Source organism: Oryzias melastigma, linkage group LG1 (assembly GCF_002922805.2).
Source record: "Oryzias melastigma strain HK-1 linkage group LG1, ASM292280v2, whole genome shotgun sequence".
NCBI lineage: Eukaryota > Metazoa > Chordata > Actinopteri > Beloniformes > Adrianichthyidae > Oryzias > Oryzias melastigma.
In genome coordinates, this window is record NC_050512.1 from 14,311,163 (window position 1) to 14,324,766 (window position 13,604).

Here is a 13,604-nt window from a genome sequence, read left to right on the forward strand (position 1 = left end):
GTCGGCTCCCTTTCTCCACCAGGCAATAGTCGGCTCCCTTTCTCCCACCGTCTTCCCAATCATCTGCTTGAGACCTTCTCAAATACGTTCAGGTTCCATACCAACATGTCGTGTAGATTCCTCCCCAAAAGTTTCTTCACGAAGTTTGAACACTGAATGGAATGAACGTTTCTTGGCCATTGCTGAACTGGCATACAACACAGACAGCCGGCATTTGCACGACTGTGCACGAGCCGGGGGATATAGGACTAGTGAAGCTAGCTGATCATCGCTCTTCGTTTATGTTAGCCCTCGGAGCAGAGCAGACTCTTCCTGGAGGGGGCGGTTCTCAACTTGTGATGTCAGCATGTGAGGACCTGCTCGTTTCAATGGGTATGGGAGGGGCTGCTGCTGAGAGCGCAGGTTTTTCGAGGATTATTCAGAAATGCGTGAATGGATGATTATACCTCTTTTGGTTTGTTTATAGTGAGGAATAAACAGTATAATACACTGAAAAGCGGAAAAAGTTGTTTTGGTATGTTTCATGATATGGCCCCTTTAAACTTACACAAACTTTCCGCTGTAGCTATTGCCAAAACAACTGGATGTTCCTTTTTAATCAGTTTAGTCGACATTTTGCTTCATTGTTTAGAAATATCAGAATGTGTCAGTTATTCTTGTTATTTTGATTCCTGGCTGTTTGAGGAAATAGTCTACGCCAAATTACACTGTAGTAAACTGCATTTTTGTTTTTGAAGGAGTTTGAACATGCAACCATGTCATATTTTTTTCTGGGTTTCATGTTTTTCTTACTTTTACTTTTACAATAATTCCATTGTGAATTCAAAGAAAAAAAGAATCAAATTCAATTAAACAGGTTTCAGATTAAAATCAAGGTTCTAAAGTCCCACTCTGATCACCTTTTGACCTGTTGGAAAATCGTTCCTAGTGGCTTTTTAATTATGATTTGCCATTTTTTTGTAGCTAAAATCAAGTATAAACCAGCTCAGCTCAGGCAAGGATGTTAATGGATCTATTTGTCTCCAAGAGGATGCATCAGAATTAGAGTGAAGAAGAGAGACTTTGGCTCGCCCATGACAGTTACCGCATCAAAAACCTGAGCTTTTTCAAACCTCTGGTTTTCATCTGCTCCTGATCCATCATGATTTGAAAAAAGAAATACTTAATCTTACTTTTAATACTTTTAATCTTAAATTATTTTATACATGTCCTCCACTGAGAGCAAAATTCTACAAGAACATGTTAAAAACACCAAAAAAACTGTTTTTTATTGGAGTCGCTCTTTAAAATGACACTCTGCACTTGAGTAATTCACCAGACGCTTGAGCAATTATTTGTATGACTAATTTTAAAATCTGCTTGAGTAATATTATTTTGAAGTGATAACACCCTGAAAAAAATACGCAGTTTGGTTACTTTTCCCACCTTTGACACCACATGTACTTCAGTTTACCAGGGACAAATCTCAAGTTTTGGAGTGAGATGCCTGAATGATCTCTTGTCTTGCATTTCCAACAGTATCGGATCCTCAAAGTGTGTCCTCAAGTTCTTCACCAGAAGATTCTGAAGACTCAAACCTTATGCTCATTCTGATTCCTGTGGTGGTCGTGACACTCGTCGGCGTGACAGTTTGTGGGTTTTTCATCATCCGCAAGTTGAAGCAGAACACAATAAGGAGAGGTGCGTCCGTGCAACTTAAAGCTTTTAAAAAATTAAACGTTACCTCACGTCAGCATAAATTTGACTTTAACTTGTAAAATGTGCATGATATACTTTACATATCCCACAGTGGGACTTTTTTTTAAAGCAGTTTTGCCTTGAAGCAACATTCTCCTGACTCAACAAGAGACAAATTGGACACAGCTTAAAACGAATAAATCTAAAGTACATGTGTATATTTTGCAAAAATACATTTTTATATGTAGAAAACAATAAACAAGGTGTATTTAAAGGCATGTTCCTATCTATCGCTGGAAAATACGTATGTAAATTAATTTAAAATGAGTTTTTTCCTCTCTTTTTTCTCAGAGTCAGTTAAAGAAGACCAATTTTTAGAGGAATCCAGCACAGAGAAAGTGCCAATGTAAGTTTGCATCCAGTGACATTTCTCTTTGGATTTTCTTCAAGCATCATGTAATGGATTGAAGTCATCTCTTTTTTCCATGAGCGTTTTCTTTTTTGGTGTCTGTCTCCAGGCCCATGTTCGAGGAGGACGTTCCTTCTGTACTGGAGTTAGAAATGGATGATTTAGATGGCCCATGGATGAAAAAAGATTGTAAGTTTCTACACCAATGTTGCATGAATGTGAGTGAGTGTCATTTTTAAATTGAACATGGAGATGTATCTCATTTATTGTCAGAAATATAGATCCTTACCACCAACTAAAACCCTTTCAAACATATAAAAACCTTAAAATGATTTAAAAAAAGGGAGAAAAAAATCGCCCCCCCCCAAAAAAAATAAATAAATAAAAGGATATGATGAGATTTCTGAAGGTGAATTATTGCAGAACCTTGTCACTCTCAAGCCAACTTGAAAGCAGAAGTCAATGTCTTGAGCTCTTCGTGTATGTTGTTACACATTGTGTCCAGTAGAGGTCAGTGTTGTTCTGCACTAAGAAAAACTCCCATCACAGCCTTCTTTTAGCTACTTTATTGTTATATTTTCTTTTTAATAGTCGTATAAAGGAGCCAGTTTAACTAACATTTCTGCATCAATGTCTCTTACACATGATTGAGATCTCTTTCTGATTTAAATAAAACCCTCTGACATTTTGAGATCTCTCTTTATGTGCATTAACACTAAAACCAGCTTCTCCAAAAAATAAAAACTTTGATAAAAGAATAAAAATGCCTTAAATAGCAAGATAAAATCAATTCTTCATGCTTGTGATAAATAATTTTGGCAACTCACTAAGCCATTATCAATGAGGCCCAACCCCATGCATACATATGCTTTAAAATAACATGATACCCCCCCAAAACTTCTTCCTTTCTTCGTAATAGCTTCAAAACATCAACATAGAATTTAAAAAGATAAAAAAGTTGACATTATAAGTTAAAATAACTACACTTTTGTGTTAATTTGAAGTTTATTTACTCCTATTTTTAGCCTTATTGTCTTAAAGAAGCACAGAGTCTCATAGTATTTTATATATAATTTTTTATTTTTAATTTCTTTGTTTGATAAAAAAAATGTTACATTTAATTGGAACAAACCTGAATGTGAAAAAAAAATCCTAAGTTAATTGAAATGTGAATCTGTTTTTAAGATAGTAGATAGTCAAAGATAGAAAGATAGTCAAACTATTTGATTTTAGATAAACTACTGGGTGATTAGTGCCTAATATATGAATATATTTAAAAAAAATGCATTTTTTCGTTAAAGTCAGTCTAGTAGTTACTATCAGCAAAACCAAACATAATTGTCAGGGGCAACGTCAGCGGTGATAGGTGGGAGTTTATATGAGGACTCGTCTTTTGTAGGGAAACTTCTGACCATACATGAGGTAAAGAGAAGAGGCCAAACAGGACAGCAGACCTTTGCATAAGAAGTGGTGAATTTGAGTGCAGAAATACAGGTTCGACGTGAATTTACATGCAGGCAGGCAGGTAGGCAGGAAGGCTGAGTGTGGGAAGAAACCTGCATTTATCAAATCAAACACACACACACACACACACACACACACACACACACATAAAATAGACAGAACCCAGCAGAACTCAAGATTTTCTTAAAACAAAAGAAATCCAACACAGCTCCACTGGATGAATAATAATACGTCTCAAACTCACAAATCAATTCTAGAAATTTAATTGCAATTTATTTCATTGAAGTCGGGACATTAAGCAGGCGGAAGGTATAAAACAGCCAAATCCAGCCATTCAGAACGATATAAAGTTTCTCTTTTATGGAAACACTTTCTGCTCCCTTTCCTTCAGTCTTGTTGGTGCTTGTTTGGAAAATTTTTAATGAAAACAGTTGAGCAATTATTCACCAAGCCAAGCAAAAGTATAGGGGTCATGCCCCTGCATGAATGTAGGAGACTAATCGAATTCATCTGCTTTCCAAAAGTCACTCCAACATTTATTAAGGACTCAAACAGCAAACACAGATCAACTCTGAGTAACATGAAATACGTTGACTTTCTCAGCCAGCCTGTGTTTGTTGTGATCCACCATCTGGTTTGTACTGATGAACTGTGGACCAGTTCATCATCGCGCATGATATTGTCTGAAAGTACAAAGTCCCCGAACATCTGCTTGTGATTACGAAAGGCATGCATGGAAGTGTGGTGAAACTGAACCCTGGGATCGTCTAATTCACTGAAGAGCTGCTGAGGGCGAGGTTGAAGTCCACTCTGTTGACTGTTGACTAACCTCGTTTACACACCGCGTTTTTCTCAGGCTTTTCTGTCCAAGGCTGTGCAAGGGCCAGAGGTTACTTTCATTCAGCGGGGAGGGCTCTTTGTACACACTGGGTTACACAAGAGAGCTCAGGACAGAAGTAAATGTGAGGCTGTTGCTGCTGCAGTTGCACAATGTGATGCCATCCCCGCTGCAGCAGCAGCTGTGTATTGTTTGTCAGACCTGCGAAATTCCACAGTGAGTCAGGCCGGAAAACGCAGCAGATTAAGGAGGGAAAAGCATGGCTGCTGAGCGGCTTTCACTGCCAGTTTGGAAGTTTATTGGGAAATGTGTGCAATAATTGGGTGTTAGTGGTTTTGTTGATCAATTTTCTATTTGATGAATACTCTGTAAACAACATTGTTGGGGGATTAGTCATGCTTTTGGACAGGGGGCAGACTTAAACATGGATAAAGGTGAACTTCGAAAATTATAAATTAATTACAGCAAAATCTTGTAATAAATGTGACTAATTAATAGTTTCTTATGTCTCTTTTTATATGTTTTAAATGTTTGCACATACATATTTCTGTTTTTTTCCAATTTATTTTTTGTCATCACACTCCTTGTTGTTGCACTTTGTTCCAGATTGTCCTGCTTGTTGCATGTTTCTCACTTTCCTTCTTGTTGGATGCTTTTATCTTATCTCAATCTCAACTTTCAACTTTCCCTGGGCTACGTAACTCACATGAGATTCGGTCTGTGGTTGTTTTCTCAGCTGGTAGGGAACTCAAAGGTGACATTTAGATTATTTAGGGTATTAAATGTGTGTAATGAGCAAAAAATTGAGGATGAATTAATTTACACATTCATCTATTACAGGATTCTATCTATGGAATTAGGGAATTAGTGAAACAGAGGATCTTTTAAATGAATTTATTTTCTTTTTACTGATACTACCACTGTATTGGAGCATAGATTTTTATTTTAATGACAGTTGCTTAAATGATCAACGACATGTATTTATGTAGTGTTTAAAAGAAACGACACAGGCACTTTAACGCTCATCCTTTAGTTTAAACAAATTAGAAAGTACTTAAGAACATTTCAAGAATTTTGCCCATTCATTTAACTAAAAAAAAAATTAACCGTGATGTTTATAAGTAAAAATTAAAAGTTTTATTACAAACAAACAATATTTCTGCTGACCTCAGATAGAAAGTCTTCATTTCCAGAGAGTTTGGATTTTGTGTTCTGAAGTCAGGTGCATAAACAGAAAAAAATAGATTGCAAATCATGATTAAGTTGTTAAAAAATCGAGTTAAACTCAATTTGAACTGAAAAGGCTTTGGCTGATCTCAACGCTCAGCAGGAGGACACTAAACAATGATGTTCGTACCAATACTGTGAAGCCAAGTTCCAGAAACGGCCAAGTGAAAGTCTTGACTCTCTAATCTAGGATGTTGTGAAATGTTGTGGAAAAACTAGAAGCGTGGATTTCATGTGGGAAAAATTCAGCGTTCGGTATCCCAGAGCGGGGAGCTTAAAGCCCAAACAGGCTGCTTTGTTTAGAGCAGTGGGGCTTTTCCACTAGCTGTTAGGAGGTTAGCGATTCATGGAAAGTTGCAGGTGGTGTTCCAAAAAAGAAGAGAGCGTTTAACACTCACATGCATGTAAAATTGGATACTTTCAGTCAGTGGGTGAATTACATGGGGCTGCGGTTGTCAGCGCTCTTGAAGAAGGCCCTGGTTGTAACCCCGGCTGGGAACCTTCCTGTGTTGAGTTTGCGTGTTCTCCCCGTGCATGTTTCGGTGTGCATGTGTGACAAACCGGGGAACTGTTCAGGGTGCACTTCACCTTCGCCCAGCAGTTGTTAGGATAGGCTCCAGCAACCCCCTTGACCCTGAAAGGGATATAGCAGTTTGAGAGGATGGATGGATGGGTAAATTACTAGGTATTGGACTGTCTTTTTGTTGGTTCATTATACGCTTTTATTTCTTAACCCACTCCAGGTTAAAGGACCCTCTGGTTTGTACGGACCCACGGTGAAAGACAGACGACTGAGGCTTTTACCTTTCACCACATTGGTAACCAGAGAGGAGCACCTCCTGACTGTCTTCCCTGGAAAGCACCATGCAGCGGCTCAACAGATAACTATGGTTCCTGTTGGTCACTCCTCTTCTTCAAGCCTGGTTTCCATCAGCTTTTGCACATAGAAACATGTAGTATTAGGTAGCGGTAAAACATTTTGGAAATACATTTGTCACATTTGAAACCTTGCAAAACATTTCCTCACAGGAGGGAATAATTTCCTTTCTAATTAAGTAAAAACAATTAAAAGAAAACATTAATAACAAAAAAAAGTGAAAGCATTATATTTTTATTTATAATTTTCTGATTGCCGTCCTGGTTTTTCTGTTTCACTGTTCTTACTGTTTTAGGTTCAAATTATTGTTGAGTCTGTAAATATGTGTAGAGCAGCTGCACAGAGATTTTTAATTCTGCCTTCAGTCCTTAAAACGAGAATTTTTGTTTTGGTAAGTTATTGTTGTTTCTGAACCATCCTTTTGCTTCTGATAAGATTTGTATTTCACTGTAGATAACAGATACTCTGTGACTGAATACATAGTATTTGCAGAGGCTGTTCTTGTGTTTTGTTGTTAGTTTCCCTTCAAAGTGTTTGTTTCATGCAAATTTAATGGTGTTAAAAAGGGTGATTCTGTTAGTGATATTAAAGAATTTGCATCATAAATGCCCATCGTGACAATCAAGACCGAAAACACTTTTTTTTATAAACTTTTTGTAAACATTTCAGTTTTACTGCCACAGCTTTGAATAAAATTATTAAAACAATTCATGAGATCACAATGTTTTCTTTTTTTTACATAACTTAAAGAAAATGTAACTATTTATTTTATGTATGGATTTAAAACATTATACCCACAAAATGTTGATGATGACTATGACCCTCAAATCTCACATCAGTGGACACAAGGGACAACTTTTCAACATTTAATCAGTTCTTTTTGTGCAAAAAATAATTAAAAAAAAGAGTTCGTCTGTTATTGGTCTACACAGCGATTTAGTGATTAGCGCACTAGCCTCAAAACAAGAAATCCTTGGTTCAAATCCCTGCTAGGTCCTTTCTGTGAGGAGTTTTTTGAAGCAAAAACATGCTTCATAAGTTATTTGGTGACTCCAAACTCTCCCTAAGTGTGTGAGGTTGTGTGTCTTTTTGTTACCTTGCGATGGACTGAGGAACTGTCCTTGGTGAACCCCGCCTTCGTCCAACGATGACTGAAATGGGCTCCAGCAACAATCGGGACTCCCAAAAGGGAATACAGCAGGTTCAGAAAATGGATTTTGTTTCAAATGTTAGATTCCAACAACTTAAACAATCTTCCTAATGGGATAACCTTCATTTTTTTATTCAGGTCAATTATTTTCTGTAGTTTCTATATAAAACACTTCTTGGTGTCAGGTGCTTTAAAAATGGAGTAGTTAAACTTGAAACTTAAAGTGTGATACATCATTTTCTCTGTCATTAATCAGTTGTTTCAGCTTTGTCTAAATCCATAAATCCACAGTGGACTGTTTTTATCTGTGAGATCTGAACATCTGATGCTCATTTGTGAACATATTATTGGACTCATAGGAAAAAGACATGGAGGTGAAACACTCCAGACAATACAAATAAGATTTGAGGATCTGGCTGTATTTTCCCGTCTTTCTCATTAGCTTCCTCTGTAGATTTCCTAACAGCAACTCTGCACAGACCCATAAATCTGAGTTTTTTTGTGTTAATGTGACAAAGAAACTGTTTTTTTAAACAGATATTTCAGACTTTTGGCAGCACTCTCCACTTTTATGTGTTTAGGTGACTGGATGTGAAAGATTTCTGTGTTTAAGACTGTTTTACGTCCATATAAATTCATATTAGTTTTATGATTTAGAAAGACAAACACTTAACAGGCTTATGGATTGGTGCTTTTACATGTTCATAGCCATTTACACACTGTCAGACTGAAAAGACCAAAAATTCAGATTTCACGAGCTGAACAATGCAGACCATTCAACAAAATCTTAAGGAAGTTTAACCTAAAAAATTCCCTGATAGCAATATTTTCAAATAAAAAAAAAGTAAATCTGATGAACAAATGCATTGTTATTAAGCATGAGTTAATATTGAGAGTTATTAGATGCTGAGGTTGGAGCTACCAGGTAGGAGCCCAAGAAGAAGGCAAACAGTTTTGATTACATTTGGAATTGTCATTATGACATTTGTCTTTAAAGGCAAAAACTTTTTTCCGAGTTCCTATGGCGCTTCTGATGAGTTTGTAGTATATTTGATCCTGTTTGTGGATACGTTAATAAAAAAAAGGTTTAGGAAGCTTTTGAAATTACTGTCTAATCAGAGCAACCTAGCAAATTAAAGTTCTGATGTATGGTGGAACACTAGATCAGGCTGAGAAAACTAACACAAAACAAAAGTATAAGTTAACATAGAAACAATCAGAAGATCAGATGGATACATAAAATGTACTTAGAATGTTTGCGTGGAGTCACTTAAAGTTACAAAAACTTTCTTTTCAGTTTCTTAAAGTATAATATGAAAAAGAAATCCTTTGTTTCCAGGGTGTTTTTTTTTTAAATAACTGACGTAATGCCAATCTCACAGTCTCAGAACTCCAAGCTTCCCAGGATCACATGTTCAGAGCTTCGTGATATCTCAGGGTTTCAGACTCTCCCTGGAGGATCCAGAAACAGGGCATAATAATGACCTCGAGCCAAAACTAACCATTGCCGACACTACATGTTTAACTTGAGCTGCACACTAATCCACAATGGAAACTAGACTTAATAAATGGATGAGACTCTGTACTGCAGCTTGAAGAATTTTGATGAACCATATAACTTTTTTTTAGAACAATTTTCTAACATACAAAAGACCAAACTGCTTAAGATGTAAAGCATTCTGGTGCAACAGAAAGATTTAAGAGTTAAATTAGCACAATACATATTATTAGCTTTATGCATGCTACAAACCTGTTGTGGTGATCAAAATTTTAGAAATAATTTCTGTCTACAAAAAGACCTGCAGCCGACTTTATTTCCCGAGGAAGCTGAGGTCCTTCAATATGTGGAGCAAAATGCTGGAGATCTTTTACCAGTCTGTGGTAGCCAGCACTCTGTTCTCCTCTGTGGTCTGCTGGGGGGGCAGCATCACTGCAAGTGACACCAACAGACTAAACAAACTGATCAGAATGGCTGCCTCCATAATTCGCTGCAAATAGGACACTTTTTTGAGGAGGACCCTCAACAAGCTGTTATCCATCATGGATAACCCAGACCACCCTCTCCACCCTGTTCTGGGCAAACAATAGAGCGCCTTTTCAAAAAGGCTCAGACAACTCTGCTGTTCTTGGGACCACTACAAGAAATCCTTTCTTTCATATGCAATAAGAGTATATAGCACCTCATCACTATGTAACAGAAAATTCACCAACTGACTGTTGTTGTGACTGACTTAAATTGCACACTGCTTATAATATTCCGCACAGTACAATTGGCAGACTTTGTTTTCTTCCATTAATTCTTTTATCTTCTGTAAATAGTGTCTTAACTTTATATTTTCTGTAATTTATGTCTATTTCCCAGCTTGAAGTGAATAAATTATTTCTATTCTATTCTATTCTATTCTATTCTATTCTATTCTATTCTATTCTATTCTATTGGGATGAATAAATTATTTCTATTCTAATCTATTCTATACTGCACTTAAGCACAATTGTACTGGTTAAATAATCAAATTTAAGACAATTTAATTTATATTTGGACATATTATTGATGAAGATAAAAACAAACATCATAAATTGCAAACCAGTATGAAATATAAAAAGGTACAATTTATCATAGTAAAATGTTCGTTCATTCATTCAAGGCATATTAAATACATCATATTCAAGCGCGGAGGAGAAAAAAATCGTGACGTCACTCAGATGCGACAATGTCCAGTCGGTAAAGAGAGCAGGGAGTTCAGCAGCATCCTTGGCGCTTGTATAGGAGCTTTAGAGCGGATTATTGTTAAAAACTGGCGAGCAGCTTGGTCTCACCGGGTGTGCTTTTCCCCACATAATCATCGGATGTCATCCTTTGTTGCTCAGTGGGAAAAACGAGCAAATGGTTCGATGGAGACACTTAGTTTGAGCCAGCTGCTAACGTTAGCGGTGTTTTACTAGCCAGCTAACAACACGAACTCGGGATGTGGAGGCTAGTTAGCCGCAAATGCTAACTTGTTAGCTTCGTTTAGTTAGGTGCGAACTAACTGCTGCTGGGAGCTGAGAGACGACTGAAGAGCTTCTACCTCTACTGTTCACTTCAGAAAGCTTCAAAGGATATATCATTTTGGATTCCCGTCCACGGAGGGTTGACAAAGAGACCTGTCCCGTCGATGTCACCGGTTTTCAGGTAAATAAAGCTCAAAGAAGGATAACAAGTGTGTTCTGCTCTGATAGTTGGACCACTGGACAGGGGCCTAGCATTGACTTGCTATATAGCTAGCAATTTACTTGCGTGTAGTCTGTTAGCATTGCTAATGCTAGCCAACTTAACGCTGCTGCTAAAGTGGAGCTTGTTCGAACGAAATTGAAAATGACAAACCCGTTTTGTTGTCGACGAAGAAGTTTAAGTGACTGACAGGAGAATATAGTGCAGTTTATGACGTTTGAGTTGATTTTTCTCACTACAAACGAGGGTTTCCTAAGCGGCACTTGAACCTGCAAAGTGCAAACGCACCGTGTTACCATGGGGAACAGCTTATGCTCGACAGCTTTTCACCTTTCTTGTCCTTAAAGCAAACTTTTTTTAATTCAAACATTCTGTATTAGAAGTGGCAGATTAGTTTATAACATTTTGGAAACGAGGAAGCATAATATTGTATCATGGTTTCAACCAAAATGATAAAATCACATGCATTAGTCTTTAACTTTAATACTTAAACTTATTCTTGGATGTTTACCTGGTGTGGTCATTGTTAAGAACACACAATATTTACACATAACAAACCGACAAGTGCAACAAACACTCATTCTGAAGACACTGTTACTACCAATTAAGAGTAAAACTCAAACATAACAGACAATTGAATTAACAAAACAAGTCTGCACAATAAATGGTTGTTAGTTCCTTTCCTTTTCTCTGCAGACTTGTAAAATTTGAAGTGCATGGTCATGAAAACAGACACTACTGGGTTTTTAAAGTTCAGTACCGAACATTTGAGGAAGAACAGTTTGTTTGAAACTTTATTTACAAGAAAAGACAACAAACACAATCCTAGATTAAACCTGTAAATTATTTACTTGAAAGCAACAGAGTATTGATTTAAGTTCTTAAAGACCTAACTGGATAAAAAGCATCTACTAAATGATTAATTCAAATCAGGTTGTATGTTGTTCAAAGGAGTCCTGACAGAGTCTATTATAAAATAACATTACCACATAAATCCCTGTCATGCTTTTGCATTTAAAAAATCACCTGTAAAGAAAAATGAACAATTATTTCAGCTCATTACTATCTAATGGAGCTTTTTGTCCAGGTTTAACTATGATCTGTTTAGGATACCTCAGCATGCTCCATGTTATAAAATAATTTGGTTCTGTGATGGTTTGTCTTGGCATGTGAAGCCCAGTGACATTAAACAGCGTTCTCATGAAATCTAGAATGTTTGTTTAGAGTTAATAAACATTTAAGCAGTAGTGCAAGAAAATTTGTTTTTGATAAAACTTCTTATTAAAAGCAGTTATTTTATCAGTTTTTGAACAGTGCTGCTGAATTTGCTGCATCAATTATGCTCTTGAACGCTAATGTAAATACAAGATGTTTTCTCACGATGGTCACGCTATGTTGGCAAAGAAAAAAAAACCTGCTTCCTAAAGGAGCGCTGTTCCTCTTTAGCAAGTCACAGGCCAAGCAGAGGCGTTATAGCTCTCATTCGTTGTGTACTTATACACTGGAAGGTGGAATCCCAGAAAGAGTTGGCCCACAACTGCTCCATTCAGTGCTGCATTGGCCTAACCTCATGCTTTAACACTGCTTGTTTTTCCTCTTTTGGTACCTCAAGGTGAAAAGAAATGGTACGTCCTTCTGTGATGCTGCAGCGTACAAAACAAAACGATTTATTGCACAGGTTGTGTGAAAAAGGCTCAAAATTCAACACAAACTGTTTCATTGCTTTTATTTTATTTAATTTTACTTTCATTGTGTCCTTAAATATTTGTTTCTTAAAGAATAGTTGTTTCTTTCTTCTATGAATGTTTTATGTGAATTGCTTTGGATAAAAAAAGTGAACGCACAAAACACTGTTAAGCTGCAAATAATTTTAAACATTTTTTTAAAACTTTGGTTATTTTTTTTATTAACTTTATCCCACTTTTTCATAACAAACATAATTTCTAGTTATACATTTTAGTTGATGTACAGTATATAGACTTTGCATGTAAACTTCCTGAAGGTAAGAAATGTCAGAAATATCACTTAGCTGCATAGGATGGATACTTTCTGAAACAATTAATTTTCTGTAAATAAATAAATATGTTTCTGTGTTGTTCGTGGTCTGAATAAAGTATCATTGTTTGTTCAATCAATAAATCTTTACCTACAGCAAGCTCTCAAAATAAATAAAGGACTAAGTAAGAAATACATTTTTTTTCTTTGCAGAAACCAATTATAACTTTTATAAAATATTAAAGATCAGTTTTAAAGAAGTTTTACATCTCAATGGGACCCCCCTGATTAAATAAAGGTTTAAAGAAAACTGTAGATTTCACAGGTGATGTCTATCTTTTTGTTACACTCAGAACATATTTTTGTATCAACCTTTTTTGTAGTAGCTAAATAAAAACAAAGCTGTCGGCTAGATTTATTTTAAGTAGGACCATGAGTGATAATGATCAAAATATTGATCTATTCCTTAGAAATTATTCACCTGATGAACAGTTGAACTCCTCTACATGTGTGCTCTCTCCTCATCTTAATATCTTTGAGGGACTGTGGCTTGATTTGAAAATGTGACTGGACACATGGATCAATAACAGAACTTGACCACACTTCATAATTATCTATTATATAACAATGTTTTTTTCACATGAAAACTGGGTGAAAACAATTCTGTATTTCCTCCAACACCCAATGTGCTGTCAGTTTGTGTGTTCTTTCTGATAATCCCACAGCTTATGTTGTGAACACAAACTGTCCCGTCCC

At 36.4% G+C, this 13,604-nt stretch overlaps 2 protein-coding genes across 4 annotated transcripts in view; both read left to right on the plus strand.

Moving 5' to 3' along the window:
• tmem154 (transmembrane protein 154) overlaps positions 1-7,201 on the plus strand; it is a 13,173-nt gene extending 5,972 nt beyond the window's left edge. For both annotated transcript variants that reach the window (XM_024259715.2, XM_024259716.2), the window contains 4 exons: positions 1,519-1,680; positions 2,029-2,083; positions 2,196-2,275; positions 6,359-7,201. In XM_024259715.2, the coding sequence (XP_024115483.1) occupies positions 1,519-1,680; positions 2,029-2,083; positions 2,196-2,275; positions 6,359-6,363 (302 nt within the window). In that variant the 3' untranslated portion in view covers positions 6,364-7,201. The remainder of the gene's footprint in view (positions 1-1,518; positions 1,681-2,028; positions 2,084-2,195; positions 2,276-6,358) is intronic.
• Positions 7,202-10,323: 3,122 nt separating this feature from the next.
• Positions 10,324-13,604, plus strand: part of fbxw7 (F-box and WD repeat domain containing 7) — a 77,503-nt gene continuing 74,222 nt past the window's right edge. For both annotated transcript variants that reach the window (XM_024259620.2, XM_024259621.2), the window contains exon 1: positions 10,324-10,814. The gene's annotated coding sequence lies outside the window, so the exon portion shown is untranslated. The remainder of the gene's footprint in view (positions 10,815-13,604) is intronic.